Source organism: Falco naumanni, chromosome 6 (genome assembly GCF_017639655.2).
Source record: "Falco naumanni isolate bFalNau1 chromosome 6, bFalNau1.pat, whole genome shotgun sequence".
NCBI classification, from domain to species: Eukaryota; Metazoa; Chordata; class Aves; order Falconiformes; family Falconidae; genus Falco; species Falco naumanni.
This window is the reverse complement of record NC_054059.1, coordinates 25406354-25432667: the sequence shown is the minus strand read 5'-3', so window position 1 is coordinate 25432667 and position 26314 is coordinate 25406354. Positions and strand designations below refer to the sequence as shown.

At 43.6% G+C, this 26314-nt stretch overlaps 2 protein-coding genes across 3 annotated transcripts in view; both read right to left on the bottom strand.

The window, feature by feature from the left end:
* The window catches only part of COLEC11 (collectin subfamily member 11), a 41664-nt gene extending 34668 nt beyond the window's left edge, over positions 1-6996 (bottom strand). Inside the window, exon 1 of one of the 2 annotated variants that reach the window (XM_040598827.1) lies at positions 6789-6996. The gene's annotated coding sequence lies outside the window, so the exon portion shown is untranslated. The remainder of the gene's footprint in view (positions 1-6788) is intronic. The other variant, XM_040598828.1, reaches the window with a different exon arrangement.
* Positions 6997-14394: 7398 nt separating this feature from the next.
* RPS7 (ribosomal protein S7) lies at positions 14395-21567 on the bottom strand. The gene is made up of 7 exons (XM_040599435.1): positions 21449-21567; positions 20783-20864; positions 20379-20450; positions 18658-18801; positions 16999-17063; positions 15152-15302; positions 14395-14510 (listed from the first exon to the last, which is right to left on the bottom strand). The coding sequence occupies exons 2-7, from the start codon at positions 20855-20857 to the stop codon at positions 14433-14435; spliced, it is 585 nt and encodes a 194-aa protein (XP_040455369.1). The 5' UTR covers positions 20858-20864; positions 21449-21567; the 3' UTR covers positions 14395-14432.
* Between the last annotated feature and the right edge of the window lie 4747 nt (positions 21568-26314).

Here is a 26314-nt window from a genome sequence, read left to right as displayed (position 1 = left end):
TGAGACTTGCCACAGTTACTCAGTGCTGCTAAAATGGTACAGAGCAATCAACTCTAAACACATCAGAAATTTCATGTATCTGACAGTGTAGGTGCAACATGCAATAACAACTGCCCTAAAATCAAGGAACAACATGAATGCAATCACGTGCAAAATAAGCCTAAATAGGCAAATGCATGTTTAAATAGAGAGCTGCTTAGAAGACATAGTAAAAACTATGATGACCAGATGTGGCGGGTTGACCAAGCCTTTCTTTCCCAACAACTTTCCTCTCCTCAGCAGGGAGAAAATGAAGTAGAAAAAAAACTCGTGGGTCAAGATAAAGACACTTCAATAAAGCCAAAGCAAAGACCACGCGTGAAAGCAAAGAAAACCAAAAGATTTATTCTCTACTTCTCATCAGCAAGCAATGTCCAGCCACTTCCTGGGAAGCAGAGCTTCAATACCCATAGGAGTTGCACGAGAAGACTAGCATCATAATAACGAATGCTCCCTGCCCCCCGTCTCTTCTCTCTCAGCTTTTATTGCTCAGCATGATGTCATATGGTAGGGAATACCCCTTTGGTCAGTTTGGGTCAGCTGCTCTGGCTGTGTCCCTTCCCAAGATCTTGCCCATGCCCAGGCTGGTGGTGAGGGGGAATGCTGGAGATGCAGCCTTGGTGCTGTGCCAGCACTGCTCAGCAGCAGCCAAAACACTGGTGTGTGATCAACACCTTTCCAGCTACCAATACAAAGCACGGCCCTGTGAGGGCTGCTATGGGGAAAATTATTTCAGCCAGATCCAATACACCAGCACCATTGACAAACATCTGACAGACCCTGGCATTAAGTGCCAAGAGATTTATTTTACATGGAAGGACACACACACACACTGTTGTAGCTAATATGACAACATCCCTGGGCATATCAACTTGGTGTTGCTTGCACAAGCTTGACACGTACCATCCAGAAACTAAACTCACAATTTGCAAGATGTGGGATGCCCAGCTGGTCTCTCTTCAGATGGGAAGGTTTCAAGTCAACCATAAAACTGCCCCAGCATCTAGAGAAGAGTTTTTTTCCAACAGTGTACTAAGTTCCCGTTATACCTGTAGCACTACGGAAGTAGATGTAGCAGTGGGCATGGTCTGTGTAAAAATCAGTCATTTAAACACTTCTGGTATATAACCTATTTACCTACCCCCACAAAACTTGCAAAGATAATACAGTTGCCTCCAAATACAATGCACAGTGTAAACTTAAATGGTCCAACTTGAATAATTCTGGAGATGTGATATTCAAGGCATGAAGATATCTGGAAACTGGTAGAAATCAGCACATTCTGTCTAAGGGGAACAGCACAAGGACTTCTTCAGACAAATCAGGTCCCTCTTCGCTATTTCCTCAACAAAACAAGCAAAGATTATCTGTGAATGCTCTGTGAAGAAATACACCTTGTCCTTTCAAGGACTACCCTTGAAAATTCAAAAGAAATACGGTACTGGAAAAACTGTAATTCTTCCTTGAAGATTTAAGATTATGTTCAGAAATACTTAAATGAAGAAGACGTAAGGAAATAGCTATTTACACTGTCTAAGGATTTTAAACTAATTTTGAACTATTTAATTGTGAATTACTGTTATATGTTCATGCCTTTGTGAAGGTTTTATATAACATTTATAAAAAAGAAAGGTAAGCAGAGAGTGACTATAGAGTTTTTGGCACTCTGCAATTACATGGAAAGCAATTCTGACATGAAGGTATTAAGCAGTAAAGGAAGAAAACCTTCAGTAAGGAGGTTTCTCAGCTGCAGCTCATAACATGGCTCTCGTTACACCATCACACCTCATCTCTGCATTGGCTTTAAACTGCAAGTTCATTGCACACCTAGAAACACTGCAAATGCATCTGTGAATGCTGCTGACAGATCCACCGCCCCGGAGCCCCCGCAGCATGCATGAGCATGCTTGCTCCGCCACATTTCCTCAGTATCCGTTTCCTTCACGTTTCTTGTATGTAACTCCACTAACCAGTCAGCCATCAGAGACCTGTTTTCTCATTAATACCATTCTGACAAGAGAGTTGATTGACAGACACTTTTCTTTTCCTATGTAATAAGAACTTTTTGCCGTTTCCTGTGCTAGGCCTTCACTACATTCTTGTCTGATGTTTTTATTTTGATTGGCTGCAGTTACCATGCCATCTAACACTGCCAGTTCCTTCACATATTTTTTTTTAAAGCTCTTTAGTTTAATTCCCAAAAATTTAGAGAATCCCTTATAACTCGTCCTCTGATGACAATCATAAAATTCTACTTATATTAATAATGTCCTTAGAAAACCTACCATGCTTTCTTGTCTCCCTTTAACTCTGATAGAATCAACAGCTTTTGTACAAGATTCTCTTAAAGTGCTCGTGAAGCCTTTTAAAATGGATGTAAGTTATTTTTGTGCCTTCTTTAGTGAAGATGAACAACTAACGAACCCTTCAGCTTCTGTGCAGCACATTCTTTAGCCAACCAAGCATTACTTCATGCAAGCTTCATTGTCCAGCCCTCGCAGCACAGAAACGAGCAGACTGCCCCCAGCATTCAGACCAGATGGAGATAAAATCAACCCCTGATCCACAGTCTCTCATTAGGTCCATAGACTAAGGAGTTCACTGAAGACTAATAAATCCATGGTTATTATCAACAAGGTTCAATATCTACTGAAATCAGCAGCATTATCACAGGGGAATTTGGAGGGATCCACAACTAATCCTGAAAATAACTCAAACTGAAAATCTTCAAGAGTGCTATCTGTTGGATTTCTTATTGTCATTATTTATGCTTATTCCAGTTAGCAAATCATACTAACAGGACAAAAAAAAAACCAACAAAAAACAAACAAACCAAAAAAACAAACCCATACAACAAAACCCCCAACAACCACAGAGTGAATCATGCTTATGACCAGACAAAGATGGGCACCGGGAGCCTAAGCACAGCTATGGATATAGCTTCATTCTTCAAGGTCCCCACTCAAAAATTAGCCAGAGTTGAAGCAGTTTCTCTTTTCATTCTCCCTCCTTTGCTCCTGTTCCTCACCCAAAACCTCCAGATGAGAGCTGCTTAAGTCAACACTGGCAACACTACCGCTGAATCTGTATCTGTGGTCTCTTCCCAAGTCCAAAGCATCCAAAACCATCTCCTAACAATTCAGCCACCTTGCGGTAGGAGGTGCCTGTGGTCCTGTTGGAAAACTTACTTAGGTGCCTATGCCCTCCTTACTGCACAGACCAGAGACCACGAACATCTTGCCTGAAGAGAGTGACATGACACTACTCTCCCACCTAGCCCATTTATGCCCAAAATAACATGTCCCAGCTCCTTCAGTCTCCTCTAAGCACACTGTAAGCATAAGGTTAACAAAACCCCGCCATTCCTTTCCAAAATGTGGTGGGGAGATGCCTCTCTCTTGCAGACTGGCTTCTTACAGGAGTGCTCACGCCGAAGGAACAGACTTCCCTAGACTGTTTAGGCTTTCCCTTTTTTGTTTTCTAAAATCAAAGCGGTATTAACACCGGAAACTGTCTTGGGAGCTGCGGACACAGTCCTGGATGTTCAGTGGCCCCACTTCCAAATTGCTGTGTTAGTGACAAGGGCATCTTTCCAGCAGGTGAGAGAGGCAGTGGGTTGAAGCAGTGCAATGAGCTGCACATGGATCTCCCGCTTCCCAGTTAAGTGCTCCCAGCCAGTAGATTATTACATGACAGTAGGTAGCAGCAGTCCATTTTTCAAAGAGAACTGCAGAAAACGTTTTTCAGAGCCAGTCTTCAAAGTCTCCGTGCCTGAAGGACCACTGGGCACCCACATTCAAGGCAAGGTTCCAGCATCTGGAACTCAAGTTCCTGTAAGCACTTGGCACCAAAGGTGGTGAATTTATCTCCTCCCACATCCAGCAGAGGGAATCCCAGCACATCTCCCTCACAGGCATTTTCCAGATGGCTGCTGTGGCCATCACACTTTGCTGGCTGTGGTGAGTCGCTTTCTCCAGCGCTTAGCTCTCCTCCATTTGCTCCATACAGCACAAACATTGTGGATTCTTGGTCTGGAGCCAGGTATCTAACTTGCAGCACCATGAAACTGTTTATTCACCTCCATGTTTCATTCACATGCTTTATTCTTGGACTAGATGATCTTTCAAGGTCCCTTCGAACCCAAACCATTCTATGATTCAGTGTAGAAGAAAACCAATGTAAAACCTGAAACTCCCCACCATCTGCCTCACTGCTCTGTTCTGGCCTCCAGGACACCCTATGGACCTCCTAATCAATTTTCTGATACAGTTTTGAGGAAGCAGCATCCAAACAGTGACAACAGCTAAAGATCCTTGGATCCTAATAAAAGAGTAAGAAACTGACTGGTCCACTGATGCAGAACTTGAGCAGACCAACTTCCATTCTCTTCTTGCCAACAGACATCTTATACAACTATAGGCAAATCACCCAGAACTGGATTTTTCTGAAGGGACACTTCAAAGCGTGAGATGAGAACTTGCTGGATTTCCAAAACCACCTCTTTCTAAAGCTTCAGGCTCCTACTAGGTTGTTTTCCATTTGACTGAAGAGTTTACCTAGCTCTTAAAATCCAGCCATACTCCCTTGCAGCTTTCAATCCCAAATATATAAAATTGAGCACATTTAGCATTGGCAGAAGCACTTAATAAAGCATTTTTAGATCTCCCCCTTGTACAGGTGTTTTCTTGGCTAGAAAGGTCAGAAGGCTTTAAGCATTCTACTGACATCTCTTGAGGGATCCCACTCTCGCAGCCCACGAACAGGACGCCCGGCGGCTCAGGTGCAAACCAGAAGGAAGCACTCGAATTTTAAGCTGCTGTATCAACCAGTAACCAGAGGGGCTTTCCCTACAGCTGATGTCTTACAAGCCCTGTCCCTGACTCCTTCACTAGACTCGTTTCCCAAATTACATCCCAACACTCACCAAGGGAAAGGAAAACAGCAAGACCCTGGCCACACGGCCTTACGGGAAACGTGGTTCAGCTGTGAAGTCCAGCCAGCAGCAAAATGCAATGCAAAGCACAAGCTACACTTCCCATGAGATACCATGAGAATATTTTTGGCTAAACTCTTCTGGTTTTCAGCCAAAAATACTTTGACAAAAGAACTAAAACTACCCCGGAAAACTGACACTTTTCTTTAAAAAGCTATTTTGCCAAAAGCCTTCCCACTTTAAATGGATTCTGGTTCAAGAGTTTTTGGAAAGGCCCTAAAGATGGCTAAAGAAGAGCTTTAGAAACAATGTAGAATCACTCAAAAGTAATCAGAAAAAACGACCTTCAACGTAATGTACAATTTGTAAATTACACTGTAGATTTCTGCCGCTTCCACAGTGCGATTCTCTGCTGGCTCTAGGACTACGCCATGTTTGAATACCATTTTGACTATGGATTTAAGTTGTATATTCTCTTTCATGTATTAATTAAAACAATAACTTCACTTTAACAGATACATCTAAGAATTTTCTGAAAGACAGTCCAAATACTTAAAAGAAATACTTGTTAAGTCTTGTCTACAATATTTGCATACCTTATTTATGCTGCAACAGTAGCATAATAAAATTTTTGATATACGTCTAGCAATTCATCACAGATTAAAAGATCCCAATACCACCGTTATAAGCAACACCTTTAAATCAGTGGGGGTTTTATATCCTCTGATCACTATAATGCCTTAGATAGTCATGAACACATAATGTAATACAAAAGATCTCAGCTACAGAGAGGAAAACATGGGACAATAGGTTTTTTTACATTTGCTAAATTTTTAAAAACTTTAAATACCCAAGGATCAAAGTTGCAGTATTTCCAGTCCAGAGGCTCTTTCTATTTCACTATATGGCAAGTGAAATTAAGTGTTTCAGCTGTCCACAGTGGTTTGATTTTGCTAGAAAATCATCCCCCTCCTTAATCTCACTGCCTACATTGAGCACATACGTATGTATGCACAGAGGTCAGAATGGATACTCACAAGTCCCTTTATGAATCCTATTTTTCATACCTCATGACTGAAAAGGTGGCATGTGGCCTTCTGGTTACCGAAGTACAGCTTACTCTCATATTCCAGCTCATTTAGACCAAGATTTTATATCTTTACAGGCCCTTAATTTTCACCAAGCATTCCTGTACACTACAACTTCCAAGTTGATTTGGTTTTCACCGAGTTTGCTCTTCATTACCCAGTGGTGTAAATCCAGCCCTTACTGGATCTTCTGTCATCTGCTTCACTTCTGCAACGTCAGTCTTCACTCCCTGCTTTGCAGCTGTATTAAAAGTTCACTTTTTAAAGTAGAAAACAGCCAGCTGCTTAGGAATAAAAGTAGAAGGATGGAGAAAAGCACTTAACATTTCCAAAACTGAACTGATATTGACTCTCTGTTACCAGGAATTACAAACCATTAGTGAACTGCCCTGAGTTTCAACTGTAGGAAAAGTTATAATTCATATAGTTTTGTCCTTCCCTGCTCAAAGGAAAACAAGCTCTTCCAATAGCAAATTTGTATGTTTTAAACGATCAATCTCCCCCACACCCCCAAACAGGAATTCAGTGATCTAACCCACATGGGTACTTCTCAACAGAAAGGTCCAACGTTATCTGAAAGAATCTAGCGAGCTCTTATTTCCCTTACCTTCCCCTACTACTTGGGGATCATCAATCATATTCTGTCACTTACAGGGCAGCCCCCTAACAAACATCCAGGCTTTTTCCTCTACATGCTTCCAAAGAGTGAAAATATAAAAGTCTCTTACCTTATGATTGCTGAGAAAACGGGAACTGCAGAATGCTCTGTGCCTGCAGGGACACTGCACAGATGAACCTCATTGCTGCTGTTTACAGAAGTCTGACAGTTTTTAATTTGAAAAGAGGTTGTCTTTTGCTTTTCGACAGTTCAACAAATCAGACAAAACAGTTGCAAGTGTTATCTGTAAACAGCTTCCTGTTTGAAATAGATCAGCTGTCCTACAGGACAATAATTAGGAAAGAAGTGTGGGAAAGCTGAAGAGGTCCATGATGTAAGCTTTTTATTTTGGGAATGTACTTTTTTGGGAATGCACTCTTACTCTCCCCTCCTCCTCTCTAGCAGAGAACCCCTTTTTAACCATTTACATCTATCCAGCTCTAAGCCATGCATGCACACTGTCCCAGCACAGCACTTTCCTTGCTTTGCTTCAGTGGATATGAAAACACATGAAATGCAGCACCAAATCTTAATGTGGATAATTAACACACTCTCCCCTTACTGAAATTCTCTCCATTCTTGCAGTTGGCTGTAGCATTCTTGACTTGAGTAAAACATGCAACGGTTTCAGAGCTGAGTCTCAACACTCCTCAACACTGTAAATGCCAAGTTACCCACATGGCATACTTCTTCACAAAATTTTGGAGTTTGAGTTTTTGGGTTTGGGTTGTATTTTTTAAACATTTTTTGATAACGCTTTCTATGTCAATGTGAAGGGGGAAAAAAGGAGACAGAAATCCTTCACGATAGCTTCCAAATAGTTGTACAATTCTGGTTTTCATCTTAAAGAGCTAGACTAGTTTGAGCCCTGGGTAAAACACAGTACTCCACCTATCTTCAGATAGGAAAAAACCAGAGTCAGCTGATTGTGGGAGGTGGTATTTCGAGAACACCTCCCTCTGTTACAGCAGTTTATACTTCAACAGATACTAACAGCTTCACTCTCGACTTCCAGGGCAAATACAGAGTACCACTTATGACTATACCAATTAATACCCTCTAATGAATACCTGCTATATTTGTAAGGCTGTAGCTCTGTTAAGCTTCAACAAAGAAGGTACCAGAATCACCTGCCCCCACCCCTGCTCGTGTCACTGTTCCCCTCTCCCAGTTTCTCCAGTTATGGTTTGAGGAATCATGCTATAAGCCAAGTGCTCTGCAGGACAAAAGCCTGGGTAACTCCCACTACGTGACCTCTTACTGGAAGACTAGGATGGCAGCTGGAGCACTAGTGGGAGGTTCCTTTCCATCTTCCACAGTCCCAAGACCAGAAAAGTATCAGAACACCAAAAAGGCTTTAGACTGAGGCACTAGAGAAAACTGTAATAGGACCACATGGGTGTTCACCTCCTTACCACCCTTCTGATCCACTCTTGTGGGAGGTAGGTCCACTCCATGGAGAATTTCATGCTGGGGTGGGGTGTGTGTGTGTGTTTGCAATGCAAGCTGATGACACGCAGTACCTATGCACTCTTTTCCTGCATTGCTTATGTTACGTCCTCTCCCGCAGCAAACCTCTCCCTGGCACCAAGGTGTGCAGCCTCCACCCCCACCACAGCTCTGCACACGCTGAGCAGCTTTGCTGGCAACGACAGCAAAACCAGGTATTGCAGATAGCACAGCACTGCAGAGGCAGTGGTGCTGCATACTCAGGACTCCGTGTGGGCTACCTTCACAAAGGCAGACCTTTCCTAAATCCTCCTGTTTCCTTGTTGGGCTGGAACCCAGCTACCCTCCTCCATTGCTATAAACGCCTGTAATTTAACATACACCAAATGGTCATAAAATTTAAGAACTGATGATCACTTCAGTAAAAAAAAGACAAAGTGGTGGAACATGAACATAAGGACCCCATAACTCCAATTTAAAGTTCAGTTTTATGCACACGAGCCCCGTTATTCAGTGGGAGCAGAAGGCAATTAGCAGGATTGGGCCCTTGCAGCACTCTGTTGACAGCAACTTGCCAAGAGAAATGTTTGATGTAAAGAATGCAGCAAAGTGACTGCAGTCCAAGCCTTTGAAGATCATATTACGATGGCAAAGGCAACGTCCATTTACATATATATCTACTCTCCCTGTAAACACAAGCAAATAACTTGGAGGCCAGCACCAGAAATCAAGGGAAAAACAGAGGCATTTCAGGGAAAGCTAGTAGAAAAGGTAGGATTAAATACTGGGGAAGCAGAAGTGAAAAACAGACATAAATAACCAGAGTTCAAAACAAAGGGCAAACACTATAAATGCAGTGAAAATGCTTTCTGTAGGAAAGGGGAAAATAAGCAAGTATCTGGTTTCCTTTCAGCTATGAGAGAGAAAAGGGGGCAGACCACTTACAGAAAGGCATAAGCATCCTCGCCCACCCAGAAAGCCAACTGGAAGCTGTGTAGCTGCATTGGTGCATCATCTAAATCGGGCTGCTATGTGCAAACGGGGGTACTGATGCATGCACTTATACAGGAGCAGCTTAAGCCATCACAACAGATGTTGGCTGTTAAGCTAAAGTTTTTCCTCATGTTAACATTCCTGCCTGAGAAACTGTAGCACTTCAAGAGGTGATTCACTAGTCTTTCAGCCACCCTTGTCAGATGGAGAGGGACAGCCTTCAGAGGCTAGGGTATACAGCAAGACACACCAGCTAGATCAGCCACCTCAGCTTGACACACAACCCAACATCCACCCAGCTTTTAGCTCAGGTTAAACACCATGTTGACACAACTATAGGTAAAAGTCTTTGATTGAAACCAACCAAAACCACATAGACAAAAACCAATTGATTTTAAAAGGACAAGAACAAGTCTTCTATTAGAAAAAGAAAAAAATGTTTATACATTTTAGGAGCCTTCAGGCAAATTTTTCTCCTCTTTCCATAATCAGTTGGCATTATCTTTGTGTCTGCTAAGAGGATTAAACATAATACCTATTTAAATTAAACACAACGGCTATTTTAAAATGTTGTTGGTATGACAAGATGACAAGGCCCTAATTCTTCCCTTGGTTTCGTAAAACACGCAATGGTATCAGCAACACTCCCAATCAGATTTTCCCAGAGAATGAAAACTGCCAATACCCAAACTCCTTAGTAAATCAGTATGTGAGCTCAACCGCTGGAGCTCAGCTTGGCGTAGACCATCACAAATGCTGTTCCAGCTCCCGAGAGCAAGGGCTGCCTTGCTAAGGAGCCCTCAGGGGGCCTCCCAAGGCAAAGTCCTGAAAGAGGCAAGGAGATACAGCAGAGTCACAACTCCTCCACGGTACAGATTTGCACACCAGCACTCTGAGTGCATCCCCTCCTCTGTCCTGAGGCAACGTAAGGATGTGTCCCATTCCCTTTGGCAACACCTAACAGTAATTGTTTAGCCAAGAAAATAGGAAACAATTTTATTAAACAAGATACTCCTGCCAAAAAACAGGCTGTAGGGCTGCCCCTGTGGAGATACCCATCTGAACCCCATTCCCTTAGCGCAGCTCCAGAGGGCAGGCAGCACCACTGCACTCCACAGGCAAGGAGACACCAGAAACTATCCTTCACCACCTCTTCTGGGCAATACACAAGATGTATGGTGGGCAAGGTCAGTGGAGAAACAGCAACATGGGTTTAACTTTGCAGTTGTGTAAAATCTGGCCTTCAACTTCATTAGTTGTGTTGCACTAATGGGTTTTTGTATAAAATTTCTAAGCAGCCTTCGCTGCCACAGCAGCACTTTTTCCTGTTACTCCCCATCTCTGAAACTGGAATCATCTTTTCAGTGCCTGGCTTTAATTCTATCTTTGCTGCTCCAGGGACAGATCAAAACTGAGCCAGACATGTCAGCACAATATCCAATAATGAAAAGCATTAGCTATTAATCATTTAGCAACATCTAGCAGCGACTGCTTGTTGCTAAGCTTAAGAATAATTTTCCTGAAAAAAAACCAGTAACTGGAGGGTAGAGGAGGGTATACCTGAACTTGCAGACCATAACAAATCCAACAAACTTTCTCCTCTTGATCACAAGACATAAATAAGATCCTTTACACGCAGCTCTCTGCAGGGAACAGAGCACTAGTATAAAGAGATGCTCCTGTCACTTCTTTCTTTTGCTCTCGGCAGAACGCAGGCTGCTCACACGAGCGCCCGGCAGGCAGGCAGCAAGAGGCACCGCGAGGCCACTGCCTTACAGAGGGGTCAGCCATTGGCACTGATCAATGCTGCACAGGCCCGCAAGCAGGACAGGAGAACACTCCCTCAGCCTAACCACAAGCCTTCTTTTTACGAGACTTCATGACTTTCTGTAATCAGTATCTTTTTTTCTGTCACTGATACACCTCTGGAGACCTAGAAAGCACATCCCACAAAGAGGAAAAGGTCTAGCTTCTCGGCACTGCTCTGGCTTTTAGGTATAACAAGAGAATCAAACTCGGGCCTCCCACTTGGAAAATTCAGGAAAAAAAAGGCATAGGAAATAGATTATTTCAGCCCACAATGCAGGAGTGACAGGATTTCCTTCTAACGCTGTTTGGTGCGAGGATTGCTACATTAAAACTTACACTCAAGAAAGGTTAATCAGACATGATGTTATCATTCATCGGATTATCGTATTAATACGAGACAGGTCAAGCACTTACCACCCAAAACTTCAAGCAAGTTCTGCCACACTAGAATTGTGACACATCTACACACCCTTTCAAAGGAAAATCAACAGGCAGCAGCCTTCCTCACAGACGAAAGTATTTGAAGACATTTGTGAAAGGGTTCATATGGAATAAACAATGAAAGCTCTAATATCGGGTGTAAATCTCAAGAGCACCTAACAGATGTAAAGCTCCTGCTCCTCGTTTTGGGCTACTACAGGAAAGAATCGCTCTTTTTATACTCTTCAGTACCTGGTTGTCTCTTCACATCGACACCACCCATGTACTACTACTGCTCAGGGTCTTGGTACAGAATGCCTCAGCACTTCTGCACACAGACCAGCTGATAAAACTCCTGAGGAATCGCGCGTTCAAGAGTTCAACTGCGCCAGCACATGAAAGGTATAGGAAAAGTCTAGCAGCATCTCATATGGAGTCTGTTTAGGTTAAGGTAGCATTTGACACTAGTATTCCAGCAGCCTCATTAGCACTTGACCAGATGGCATCAACTGACTTTCCAGATTGCAGGCATACACTTGATATGCTTGTCGAGGGACAGAGGGAGTTGGCTGACTATCACTGACACTAACACACAAGGGAGCCTGTGAATAAAGGTAAACTAGGACTAAAGTATTTTGCAAAGCACACAGACTGGTATTTTTATGCCACAATAAAATTCTTTATAAAAAACCTTTACTTGCAGCTTAGTTGATGCAAGAACCACAAATGGCTTTGACAGCATTATCCTTTCACTCAAAGAATTTGCTTGTGGGGCCAACACGGGCCTTTGCATTTCATATAGTTCAAAGGGCTTGCAACAAGAGCCAAGAAAAATCTATAGCCAGCTGGCAATGCCTGGGAACATTTGCAATCTTTACATTCAGTTTACTAGATTTCTCCTCCCCCGCTTACCCCCTCCCAGTGCTTCAAAATAGAAACACTACTGACATTTTTATTACTATGGAGAGATCAAACCTGAGTTGTATTTACCACGAAACAGGAAATGCCATCTACTGAAGCCTGCTGTCTGAACATCACCTCTTCTTGCAGAGGTTACACAGCCCCAGCAGACTCGCCAACCTCTAACTAAAGGCAGTTAAGTCTCCCAGTACTCCTCAGACTGCTTCTTCCAATGCACACCAGCAAATATCAGTTTGCACAGGCTACCATCTGGTATTGTTGCAGCAGGAAGCTTAGTAACATGTCTGACTTGAGACTAGAATTAATTTGGGCAGACTTGGTGGGGTGGTGTTTCCGACCTGAGTAATACCCATTTTGACAATGACAACTTGAATTCTAAAGTTCTGGTACTCCTGCTGTAAGATGTTTTGTGATTACTCTCCACACAAGCTGCCAGGGTTCGGGTTATTACGTACCTGTAAGTCCCCTCACCTGATTCTAAGGGAAGCTGATGAAGTCACTTCTGCTGAATCATCCAATACGAACAATAAATAGTGAAGGAGTTAAGCGAGGAATAAAGTTATACTCCAGAGACAGAAGCTCGAAAGGAGAGACAAGAAGGCCTTAAGGTAATCCAACTTCTTCAAAGATACAGCCTGCTTTTTTGTGCAAACATTTCAAGCCTTGTCAGCAAGTAGCAGGAAATTAACTACTAATTGCGACGCAGCACGTGTTGTCCTTGTTCTCTTTGCATTCTCTGCACAAAAAGGAACAGCATACAGCTATCCATCCTGCCCTAATAAAGTGAAGTTACAGCATGACTTGAGCGCCTTCAAAAAGCAATGCAGAACTTGTTTTAAACTTTTAGTTCTTCAGTTGTGAAGAAGAAAGGTATCAAATGGGAAGCACCCAAAACCACAGTAAATGGGAAAAGGAAATAAAGGTACAACCCTCAACAAGTGGCACTTGCCCTCCATCTACTGCCAGGTAGGAAGATGCAAGTTATTAAAAGCCCCTGGAACATAGGCTGTTACCTACTTAGCTCTTCACCTAATAGGCTGTCTCCATAATCAGGTGCCTTTTACTGTATTAAGCACTTGCTCCTAAGTAACAGAACAGCCTGTTCAGCACAGTGAAGTACTAAATTTATATAAACTTCTCAGAATATTTACAGGCCCAACTCCATGCTCTCCCCCAAGCTAGAAAAAACGTTACTTGCTGGAAGTGTTTCTAAACAGATATCCAAGTCAAAAACGTAGTGTTTGTAAGACACTATCCCGCAGCCTTCAACTGCTGTGACACAGCTAGTCCTTCCTCACCTCTCCATATATTGCCAAGTGTGTACCAAACTATGTCAAAACATTATTTAAAACCCAAATGTTCCAGCAGTCATTGCTTTACCCTGCTGTATCTATCCCTGCCTTCAGCTATTAGCCATGAAATACAGACATACATACTGCTAATATATGGAGATACAAAAATCCGTGATTTCTGAAAGCAAGATCAATACCTAGAAAACTGTAGTTATTGTCCAGCAATACAGTCAAGCTCTCAGAAATGAAAATGTTTCCTCATGTCACTCTGATAAAGGTGAGAAGCTATAGGGCCTGCTTTTAGGTAAGAATTGGTACATAATTTTGCCACTTAAAGAGCAAGAAGCTTATCTCAAATTCAAACTATACCTCCTCCAACATACTTCCCAAAAATTCAACCCCCTTTTTCAGATGTCATTGCTTCACGTTTCAGAGGTCACACCACCTGCTAAGTAGACTTCTTCCAGTGTCAGGAACACGTAGGTCTCCAGCTGGTATTCTTGTGTGCAAAACGCAGGAGTTCCACTGCTCTACAGTAATTCTCCATATCCTCCCCAAAAGGTGACTCTCAATATACTTCAGATTATTTTTCAATGCCAACTCCTTCTGCAGTCTCTGGACTTTTGTTGCAACTGTGACAAGAACAACCTCCTAAGAGTGCTACCTTTAAAACACTGGTGACTTAATAGTTTGATATACAAGTGTCACTCATCCAGATAGTAGAGAAGTCCCATGAACCAGTTAATCCCCATCTACATTTACGAAATTCAAAATGTAAATGAAATTACTCTGTTATATGAACAGTTGTTTATTAAGCCATTTTTTGCACTTTACAGCTGGAATTCTGGAAATTCAAACACCACATCTTTGCCTGTGAGCTTCTTGTAGACACCAGAAAATGTTTCCACCTGTGAAGACAAACAATCTTGTTTATACATGCTGTGTAAGGAAGTAAAATCTATGTTAACATACTTTAGGTACTACACTATTTCCCACTGTGCCTTCACTCTGAAGTGAACTATGAGGTTGATTGTTTCCTTCTAGATTATGGTAGCTGAGTATTTACATAGAAGACATGTTTCTGGGGAATATTTGGAACCTCCTTGATTTGCAACCATAGGAGACCCAGAGAGCTGAGCAAACCTAAACATGTCCCCACAGAAAAAAACTAAGCAAAGTGATAGGGGACTACAGGCTGTACACCAAGCACATCTGTTGAAGGTCAAAATTAAATGCTTCACTTAAAAAAACAAAAACCAAACCACACACACACAAAAAAAAAATCCCCAAACAAAAAAACCCAACAAAACACTGTTCCCATGAGGGAACCAAGATAGCTACTTTACAATCCAGGGGTTTTGGCAAGGTAAACTAGAGCTTAGTTCAAAACAGTCTTGCCCCACCTGCAGCATCATACTCCAAATACAAACAGAAGCCTCTCCATTGCCACAAGCCAAAAGGCAGTCTTTTGCTGGATCACATAAACGACCTCTTAGCTATGTCAGAATGCCGCTCCACCCTTCACGAGAAAGTAAAGTTTCCCATTTACCTTGTGTTCAACATTGTTCTGTTGTGCTTTGTCCAAATGGACTTTTATGAGCCTGCTGCCATCCAGTTTTACGCGGATTCTCTTGCCCACGATTTCACTTGGGAAGACCAAGTCTTCAAGAATGGCATCGTGCACTGCAGTAAGCGTACGGCTGAAATGCCACATTTGTGTCATTAAAACATGTCCTCTTGCAAAATTTTCCAGTTTGCTAAGGCTTAAACCTTCCACAGCATGCTTTATCTGAAAATTCAGTGGTGTTTTGGGTTTTTTTAACGCTGCAGTGTAACAATACACTTCTTCACCGGTCATGCAAAAATAAAAGCTAAATTCAGCACCAAGTGTAGAAACTTAATGACTTCATGAGGGGAAGAAGTCAGTAGCATGGTTTCTGACCTTTTAGATCATGTTGCTTTGCAGCAACAGCCCTGAAATGCTCCTTTTATTTCCACACATTTAAAGGAAGAACTCATTTAAATCAGAACCCAGTTGTCCCATCTGCAATTCTGCCAGAGACACTCACTGGAAGAGCTTCAATATGCAAGTATCTTCAACTACACAGTATGTTCATAGGACACCCAGTTTTGAAAACACTGTTTCTTCATCTGCCTAAACCCAAGAGACTTAGAACACTGATGCAGCACAGGAAAAAGTCTAGCTGGTGAGTTCAGTCCATGCTTAGACGACTGTTTAATGTCTACATTTGTGTTCCAAACTGTCCAGAAGTGAGCCAATACGAGAAAAATGAATCCAGGTTATTTTGTGCATGAGTCTAGATGACTAGTAAAATTTCCAGCTTCCCGATCTGCAGTTTCAAGGCAGTATTGCTAGTAACTAAGACCTGTGCTTACAGCAGCATTTCAAACTTGCAAAGATCGGGATAGCTAAGGCAGATCAACATCAATCCCATTTCTACGCTTTGCAACATACATATCAGTTTTACAACACTACTAGCCTGATATAGGCTCAGGCTGAGAAAGGGACAGTCCTGCACACTCTCCTTCTCTTGTGCTGAAAGTGACAACAGGCTAATTACATACACAGATGCCAACATCTCTAGCCACTGTACAACACTAGTTTCAATAGAACACAAAGTCATCCAGAGGCAGGACTTCAGCTAGATGAGTACTATGAAACAGCACTTTTAAAATCCATGCCTGAAAATTTCAAAATACAGTAACAGATGACACAGGTATAATACTGGGGCTGGAAGAGGTTACAGGAACATGCCACATGTCATACAGAAGACAAACTTAAGACACGGACTACATAATGATACAGTAAAATAAAGAACAGTATAGAAGAGGCACTGACATCCACATAGACATAACAGTGTTGCATGCTTATCAATAAAGAGACTAGGTAAGAGCAGGGAGGCAATTTAACACAAATAACTGTTAAATTCATACCCCAGAGGGACGACCCGTACCAACACCCTGCCTCAGCCACTCTCCCTCATTGCATCCCTTCAGTGTGCCAGCCCTGCCCTCTGTACAGCCCAACATGTGATGTCAATGTGGCTCTTCCTACTTCAAAACACCAATTCCTGTCTGCCCACTCTGGTAACTGAGACAGCAGGTTGGGGTGTCTTAAGCCAGTACTGCTTACTAAAAATTGGCTACAGCTGTAGCTGGAAACACAAATGGAGCTCTAAGAAATGCAACACAGTGCTCAAAGAGAAGCTTTTTACTGCACTCTTTAGCAGTAAAACAGCAGATACTATTTCAAGCAGTAAGAGAAAAGATGAGACCACCACTTGAATGACTTCTGAAAAAACTCAACTAAACATGTGACTAAACTACCAACTTACAGAAGGCAGCTGTCATACTGCATTAGTATTATTTACTTACCTCCTGGGACGCTTTTGCTTGTTTTTTGTGCGGCTTTTTCTTGTTGGCTTGGGCAGAATCCTCCTCTGTTATGGGGGGGAAAAAAAAAAAAAAATCAAACAAAACCCACCATTTCTCAGTATCTAGTGTTTACAATCAACACAAGAAACAAAAAACGCACCAAAACAAAACGAACCCAAAAACCACAACACATGCACTGCCTCACACACACTAGAAACAGACATGAAGCACCAAAAAGGGAGACTTAGATATGCCCAAAGCTACACCAGCATTACAACTTGATATTACTTGCAGAGGCTGAAGTACTGGCATTGTTTTATTTCTGATCTACTGACCCTGTATTCAGTGCACTGAAATAAAAAGATCTGTATTTCACCTCCCCCTTCCCCCATGAATACAACCAGGATACTTTACTGGGTCATATTAGCAATCTGAATACACTTCTTCAGGAGCAGAAACCACAAAGAATTTTAGATTATTTGTTAGACTGAACCTCTGGTGCAAAGCAGAGCAGGTAAGCTATCTTGGTCCCACAGACAACTAGGTGACATCTGAGATCTAAATGCTTGTTTGAATAATGAGACTTATTACACAATCCAAATCAAACCGTGGCTTAAATATAATGTGTTCCAAAAGCAGCATCTAAAGGTACTTATACCAGCTTGGGCCAGTAAAACTTATTTTCTACTTCCCTATCTGCAAGGGCACATGTTTTAAAACACTGAGGTTTAGATGCAGCTGTAATCACCTGCAGTATCTTCTACCAACACATCACAGATTCTCCACGACTGTATTCATGATGGGGTTACTGTAATCCAAACTGGATCAAGGTATATTCAAAAGGAACATTTTGCCTACAGCAGAAGAAACGTACACATTCCTTTCTAAAACATGGATTACTAAACCAACAGGGAATTCTCAATTCTCACTTTAAGTGAGCTAGCCTTCTTGGCCACATAAGATTCAGGGTAAGGTGCTCTGGCTCATGAAATTACGTTATGAAGAATTTTCACTAAAAATAGTTTTAGTCTAACAACTAACTGTCCACTCTATAGACTATCTCCCGAGTCCGTCTACCCCTTAGTACTGCCCAGAGAGCCCTCTATCACTTTTTCATGGCTTAGTTCCTTCCATAAATTCAGAACCTGAGTCAGGTTCTTCCTTCCTCTCCTATTAACTTGAATTTTAAGTGCTTAGATTATGTAAGTGTAGTAAAGGTCCTATTAATATTTGCTCCCTTTCACTCTCAAGCGTTGCTTCTCAAACTTCTGCAGGAGTAAGAAAGGCCAGAACAAAAAGGTTATATCCTCCTCCAAAAAGCTTCAATTTCACCAAGTTTCCATAGCCTCAGCTGCTACCTGAAATCATTTTAGCCTACATCCAGAGAAGGACATTCATTGCATTTCCTGCTGTTACAAAAATATGCATTGTATCAGTTACCTTGAACAGACAAGACAAGAGCAGCAGTGCAGCACTGAACAGGTTACCCAGAGAGGCTGTGAAATCTCCATCCTTAAAGTGTTTTCAAGGCTCAGCCAGACAAAACCATGGCTGACCCAATGTTATGTTGGTACCAGTCCTGCTTCATGCACGAGGCTGGACTAAACAACCTCCAGGGATCCCTTCAAGTCAACATTTTTATGATTCTATGTGTTTTACCTGAGCAATGAACACCACATGCTTTCCACTGAATTTCTTCTCCAGCTCACGAACTAGCCGCACCTGAATCTTCTGGAACGATTTCAGCTGAGGAACTGGTACGAAGATAATGATGGCTTTTCTGCCACCACCCACTTCAATTTCCTGAAACAGAAAGTAAACGTTATCTACGGGTTGAGAAGTAATGTTTGGTTTGCTCATGAACCCTCTGAACACAGATATTTGATAATCTTGCTTACAGCGTGGGGCTGGGGTGCATCAGAGAGCAGTACCTGTTTTAATGCATTTAAGACTGAGCATCGAACACAAAAACCTCTGTCAGAGCACTTGTTTTGCTGTAAAGGAGGGACTGGGCCATAAAACCCACCACTCCCTTCAGAGCCCTAGCCTCTGAATAGCAAAGCTCATTCTTTCTGCAGGACAGGACTCAGATGCTAGAATTCTAATTATACTGAATGCTTATCATCACATCTGCAGTGGTACTTACATGCTGATACAGTTTCAAAAATTGTTTGCTTCTAATGCAGACTCTAGGTAAAGTTTACAGTAATAAATCTCTTATTTTTGAGCTACTACATGAAAATCATCTTCTGTCCACCACTTACCAAGGCCTGCATCACTACTCCTGTCATTTCCTTCACCTCCAAATGCCAGCAGGTTTACATCACACCAAAATGGATTACTTTTGCCCTAGTTTGTTCCCCCAACAGTTGATCAAAACTGAAGAAGTTTGTATAGGCTTACAGCGTGCTTCTCCCACAAACTTCACTGCAGAGACATCCTCATTCTCCAACAGAACGGAAAGCTGAATTGCTTTTCACCAGCCATGTTCCCAAATAAGCTAACTCAGATGCCCACAGGGTATTTCTCACAATGAAAACCAAGTAACTAACTAAACAACAAAGCTATCTTAAAAAACTCCTCATTGAGGACTGTAAGCCTTGCTGTACTTCAGCAACAAAGCAGTTATTCTGAAGGCCCCTGAACTCATACATCAAGCTGACTTCTGCATGCCCAGATTCTTTAACTCTTAATCAGTCATGCATGTGTGCCTGTATTGGTGGGCCTGGGCAAGAATCAAAGAGCAAGCTACTTAAGTTTTTGATTGCAGCAACCAGTTTCAGAAGTTCCATCCAGCCTCCAAGGCTGACAAATTCCAACACTAACACTCTTCTTCCTTTTCTTCCTTAAGGTTTCAGTTGCCTTTACAAACCAGAAGTAAAGTTTACAAACAGGCTAACCTACATGTTCAAGTCAGTCTACTACCTCAACCCACCTCCTATCTATTGCTTGGTACGTAAAAGAGGATTTACAACTGATTTTTACAGGGTATTGTAGCTCGCACTCCTGACAAAGATTCTGCAATGCCTACAGTTCCAGCTAATAGCCACAAACACTTGAGGTCAGTTTCAGACCTCAAGCCCAGTTTGCAGAAACAGAAAATAGAACCAGCATTTTTAAAAACATTTAAAATTACAAACTACTATTGGAGTTTTTACAATGACTTTTCAGACCAGCTCCTAAAAAAAACAAACAAAACACTATTATAAAATCCTACATGTTAAGAGCAAATACTAGAAGATACACCACAACAGTGTATAAAAAACAATCACAGGCTGTTAAGAAAATGCTAAGTTCACCACTGACCTAGCATCAACACTCCCAAGAAGTAAACACACAGAGCAAGTCACCAGGCAATTCTCTGCAGAGGTCTAGCCTACCTTAGCTGCCGTGATGTTCAACTCCCGCAGCTGAGCCTTTAAGTCAGAGTTCATTTCCAACTCCAGTAGCGCCTAGAAAGGTGAAAATGCACATAAACCATTACATACAGATCAATTCATAAAAGTCTTTGAGGCCACAGTCTGTCCACAGTGCCACAAAGCAGCTATATACTTTTTACCACTGTCACTATCAAAGACATAACTTCCTGTAGTGCCACACTGACAGATGCAACAAGTTCAACTGGTGGGAACACAGGCTGACTGCCCCAGTTCCCAAGTAAAACTAGGAAAGAGTACACATTTAGACAGCATCACGCTGATCTTTTAAGCTCTAGACAACTGTCACAACACTGTCTCCACAACCCGCAGTCGGTTACCAAACAGCAGAAGGAAAAGACACGTACCTGGGATATACCAGACTCAAACTCATCTGGCTTCTCGCCATTAGGCTTCACAATCTTTGCGCTAGAGCTGAACATGGCCTTTCTGCAACGCAAAAGAACATCCCGGTTGTCAGCAGGAACGTGTCTTCTGCTACAAACACTGCAAGACTCAGCAACCCGGCTACTCGGCCACACTCCTCAAAGCGAAGCCGGAGCGCGCCCCGCGGGCCCCAGCGGGTCCCGCCAGGGGATGCCGGCCACCATACGGGAAAACCGCCCCGGGAAGCCAGAGGCCTGCCCACCCGGGCGCCCCGCCTGTGCGCTGGGGACCGGCGGCCAGGCCCCGGCCGCACCAGGGAGGTTGCCCGGGCGCCCACAGGGCCCCACGTGCCGCCGGGCGACCCTGCCCGGCCCGCGGAGCGCCGCGCCCGGCCCCGGCCCCCTCCTGACGGCGGGCGGCCTGCCGCCCCACCACAGCGGCCTCCCCCGGTGAGCCGCCAGGGGAGAGTGAGGGGAGAAGCCCGCCAGCTCCCCTCCCCCAGCTCCAGGCGCCCCGGCGACCATCGGGCCTCGGGCAGGCGGTAATCGGGGGCATCCCCACCGCGGGGCCGCCGCGGGGAGCACCGCTCGGCGCCCAGCTCCGTATCGCGGCGGCGGCGGCGGGGGAAAGGCGGCCGGGGCACCCACCTCTCTCAGCACCGGCCTAGGAAAAGGGAGAGCTCTCGCGAGCGCGCCTCAGATCGCGGCCCGGGAAGGCGCTAGCCCCGCCCACCCGGGTGAAGCCACACCCGGAAGAAGGGCAGAACGGAGCCCCGCGCGCGCCGCGAGCCGGCTGCGACTTCCGCCGGAGCGAAGCCCGCACGGGCGCCCAGAGTCCTGGCGCGGCGCCCGCGGATGACGCCACCACCAGCTGCTGGGCGCCGCGCCTGGCGGGGCAGGAGGCGCAGTGCGGCACATGTGCGGCGGCGGGGCGGGCGAGGGCTGCCTTGGCCCAGCGGCTGTGGCACTTGGGCTGCCTTCCCGCCTCTCTCCCTCCGCCAGGGGCTCGCCCTGTGACGCCGAGAGGAGAGGGAGAAGGAGGAGGCCGCGCCGCTCCGCCCCTCGCTGTTGTGCCAAGTCTTCACCGTCATTTGCATCTCCGTGGGCGCGGGCGGCGTGAGGCGGCCCCCTCCGGCCCGCTCGCCTCAGTGGCTGCCGGCCAGGCCCCTCGCAGGCTGCAGGTCTCGGCTTCTGATGTCGACGTGCTGCTTGTGTAGTCACCGGGATCTCGGCCTTGGCGGTGCGGCACGGCTCGCGTGGCTCCAGCGGTGGCAGGGCCCGTACACGGAGCGTGTCAGCCTGCCTGCACCCACACCGAGTGCTGTGCAAAACAGCAGCAGCCACCAGCTTTAAATACAGTAGGATACTGGATGGTCTTTTTTCTCCCCTCTCCGTTTCATCTCACCATGTTAATTTAGTGGGCCAGGGGTTCAGCTGTGATGTTCAGCCCTTTCAAGGTAGAAGAGACCTGCTGGGGCAGTCTTGGCACAGGGCTGCCCCTGATCTGCGGCAAGGCGTTGTGCTGGAAAGATGAGGTGAAACTACACCAGGGAGCATGCTGGCAGCAAGAGAGGATGGGCAGTTGTGTGCCAGCTCAGATCCATGCCTCAGCTTTGTTTTGTGTACCTCTACAAACATGACCTCTCGGTTGCTTCTGCTGAGACGATGTCACAGCCATCAGAGTTACTAAACTGTCATTAGACTAGAAATAATGCACGAGTCTTCAGCTGTGTTCGGGTAATAACACAAGATATGATAATGCTGGGATCCATGTATTCTCTGTATAACTGGAAGCACTTTATATTATATATTGTGTTATTATCTAACAAAGAAGGCATTGATAGCACTTCAGCTGAACGCTGATAAAAGAACAAGATGTACTCTAGTTTTGAAAGAAGTGACTTGCATATTGGTTCCAGTGATAGTGCCTGGTTGTGCCTGTGAAGTGAAAGTAAAACCTTGCCTTGACAAAAAAATCCCCACCTTGACATTTCCTTGTTGGCTACTTTAGAAAGGTTCCATGCTTGAGGGAGTCCCACTCAGAGGCAGGCGCTCAGCTCTTCGCAGACACTGTCCAGAGAGGTTAGACACAGAAGTGCAGGTTCTGCACTGAGATTCCTGAATAACCCTAAGAGCTGTCAACTTCAGCTTGTAGTACCACATTCACTATTACTATGTAACAGTGTGTGTAAAGTTTGTTACTTAAAAAACCAGTAATGGAGTAATAAAATTCCTCTTGTGAACAAAACTCGGACGATCTAAACAACCTTAGCATCTGCAGAAGGCAGCCCATCATGTTTTCTAATGTTTGTGGACTTTTCCCTAAATTTATGATAGCTAGAAAAGCAGATTGCTTAGTTCCCATTTTTCTCCAAAGTCACGGTTCTTCCCTTGCATGAATTCAAAGAATGGGAAAAACTGCCCAGCTCATACTGATGGCCAGGATTAGTATTTATAGAGATTTGAAATTAACTAAACAACAGCAGTGAGGATCTGATTGAAGAGTGAAAAAAAGAAAGATAAGTAATCGTCTCAGCAGGCCAGTAGTCCGCATTGAGTTTGTAATATGAAATCCTTTAGAAGAGAGAGAAAGAATAGGTGGTGTGCAAATGGATCAATATCAGACTGGTCAGAGTGCTAAGGAAGAAATAAAAATGCAACGTGACTACCTGCAGCTTCCCATCTCCGTGCTGTTAGTGCTACTGAATAGACCAGGATGCTACGTAAGAGCAATGAGAGAAGGTGTAGAGACATGTTTCCTTTCTGACATGCAACTGTGCATTAGGGAAAGGACACCGAGTGTTAAGATCTGTGTGGGCTTTACCCAATCAATAATGTCTGGTGTCCAAAGAAGCTGACATGTTTTCAAGAATCACCGTGGAAGATAACTTCTTAAAAGAAGTTATGTAATTACAAAATCATATAATTGATATGGCTCTTACGCCATGCAGACTCAGAATGGGCAGTGTGAAGAAGTGGAAAGAAGTGGAAAGAAGTCAGGTGTGTTGCAAGAGTATCCCAACAGCAGCAGGACAAGGCCTCATGATGCTATGAATAACATGATTTAATATAATAAGTGGAAGAAACAGAGACAGAAGGCAAGACTTGTCAGGGTCATAGGTAATTAGAATAGGAAGCAAAAATGAGTCTATTACTAGTTCACTTCTCTGGAAGAGGCTTGCATAACCACACCAAAGTTTGGATACCCACACCTGCAGTGGATTGTAGATAAAGGGACTGCCTAGTGACCTACCTACCTAAAAAGTCCGTTTTAAATAGGAAACTCTTGGTTCAGGTCACATCAGATTTTGCTTTAAAAGCTTATGTAGGGAACCACATTATGGTTAAACATGTTTCAAGCTAAATCAAAGAAGATTGAAATGCTTACCTAATGTATACACGCATTAATGTGGGACAAAGTAATCAGCTAACATTTACAGTGAGTTTAAGTGAAAAGGTCCTACAGACACATGCCCTTACTAAAATGATGAGTGTATTTTTTTGTCTGCATATATTAAGCCCTATTTTTTCTACAGACTGTGTTATAAATACAGAAAGACTACCAAGAAAATACGTTAATAAATTAATAAACAATTTTTAGTTGAGGGGTGGGGTGGGGTGAGGGTAATGACACAGGACTCTTTATAAGCTGAATATGGGGACAGTGAAACACGGCTGAATTTATAGTGCAGTGTGTTGAGAAGAATGATCACTGTCAGGCCATGCATGGCTCAGTGACCGCTCTCATTCAACATGGTGCCACCATGTTTCCACCACAACAGGGGGACTTGCTCTCCTCTCTTTTTCCTTAGCTGCTCATTCCCAATACATCAGCTGTGGTAGCAAAAACGCTTGTGCAAGCTTTGGTTTGGCAAAACCTGACTAATTTGTATGTCTGATCAGCTTATTCTATGGTGGCTATGCAGGGTTACCATGTGCAACTGCGGCATTGATTACCAGTGCTAAATCATTTAAGAAACCCACTTAAAGTCCTATCCATGTATATATTTACATTAATCTCTGTTCAGATGAGGCGAGCTTTTGTGACTGGACTCTTCAGCTTTGCAGGTGAGAACTAAATGGTTCACTTGTTGGTAAGCCTTTGCACTCATTTTGTGGAACTGTGAGTTACAGAGCCTGAAACCCCTTCTCTGCCCCAGGCTGACTGAAGAACTCCACAAATCCACTAGTGCTACAGCAACCAGAGAGCCAGTACCATGAAGCAAGCACACAGGTATCACTTAGCCTAGTGGTGCTAAATGCCACAACAGTAAAAACACCAGCAGTCACATGAAGAAAGGGATCCATCTCTCCTCCCACTGCACCACAACAGCAAGGAAAAATCAACAACGGAGATGCAGCAGTAAAGGTAGGCAGGGCTGGCTGACTATATGCAGCCTCAGTTTTATCAACTGAGAGAAAAAGCAATCAAAGTGATGTGTATAGTACTCAGTGGACTTAAAAAAAAAAATTTTTTTTAATTTGAATCTGAGCTCTGCATGTTGATCATGACAGCAGGAGTTACTGTTTAGTCCTTGCATGTAAATTGGATGTATGAATCTGTTCAACCAGAGAATTAATGAGTGTAACAAAAAAGTCTTTTCTTTCCCCATCACTTACTGCTTGCTGGTTCTTTAGTATGCGTTGCCCAAAGAAGACTACGTGTAACACGGATTTGTAAACCTGTAAGGAACAAGAAATCCATCTGCTACAGAAAAAGATAATTAAATGAAAAGCTAACCAAGAGCAATAAAATAAAAATATCACAGGCAGGAAGTAGTGAAAAGCCCAAGAGTCTCAGTGGAAACCTTTACAGAGATAATTAATGTAAATAATCTTGATCTGAGAAAATCAGGCATAAGCATTTTGTAAGTAAGAGTAATATGAAGTCTCATTAATATATTGGAAGAAACAAGAAAAACACAGCAATTATATTCTGATATAACCCTGACCAAACTGTTTCTGCATTCTACCAAGGCCTGTCAAATGCATAAGCTCTTTCTGTTTTGTTTTGCTTTTTAGAGGTGTCATCCAACCGATATGAACAGTAACATTGCAACCATTTGCTGTTTTTGCAATGGAAGGCAAAATTAACGTCAGTGTTTTGCATTCTTGGCATTTTACCAGGCCACCCTTGTAAATCTGAATGCAACACACTATGGCTCTTGGCATCTTGAGGCTGGCTTTGTCGCAATAATGCCCATATTAGAGCTACAAGGAGAACCCAGCAACTGAAAATGCTGTAGCATGTATACATCGGGCTGTTTCTGGTGGCAGTTGTGCCTGTGCCCCCATCTGCTGTAGGTCGACCTCATCGGAAGCTCATTGAAGGCACCCAGACGTCCTGGCTTTGGTCTCCAGGTACATGACAGTCCTGATATGAGGGTGTGCCACAGCAGCTTGCAGTGGCAACAGTTTGAACCTTAATCTGCTCGGACAAGGTGGTTCTCATGACTTCACAGGCTGTTGAGGTACAAGGCTTAGCTGGAACGTGCTTACCAGGAGCCCTTGATT

Bases quoted from the DNA above. Each gene is read 5' to 3' on its own strand.
- RPS7 (XM_040599435.1), bottom strand. From the start codon at position 20,857: ATGTTCAGCTCTAGCGCAAAGATTGTGAAGCCTAATGGCGAGAAGCCA. The intron at 20,451-20,782 runs GTACGTGTCTTT...TCACCTTTCTAG, and splicing joins TTGAGTCTGGTATATCCCAG to GCGCTACTGGAGTTGGAAAT. The intron at 17,064-18,657 runs GTAAAACACATA...CCCCCATAACAG, and splicing joins ATGTGGTGTTCATTGCTCAG to AGGAGGATTCTGCCCAAGCC.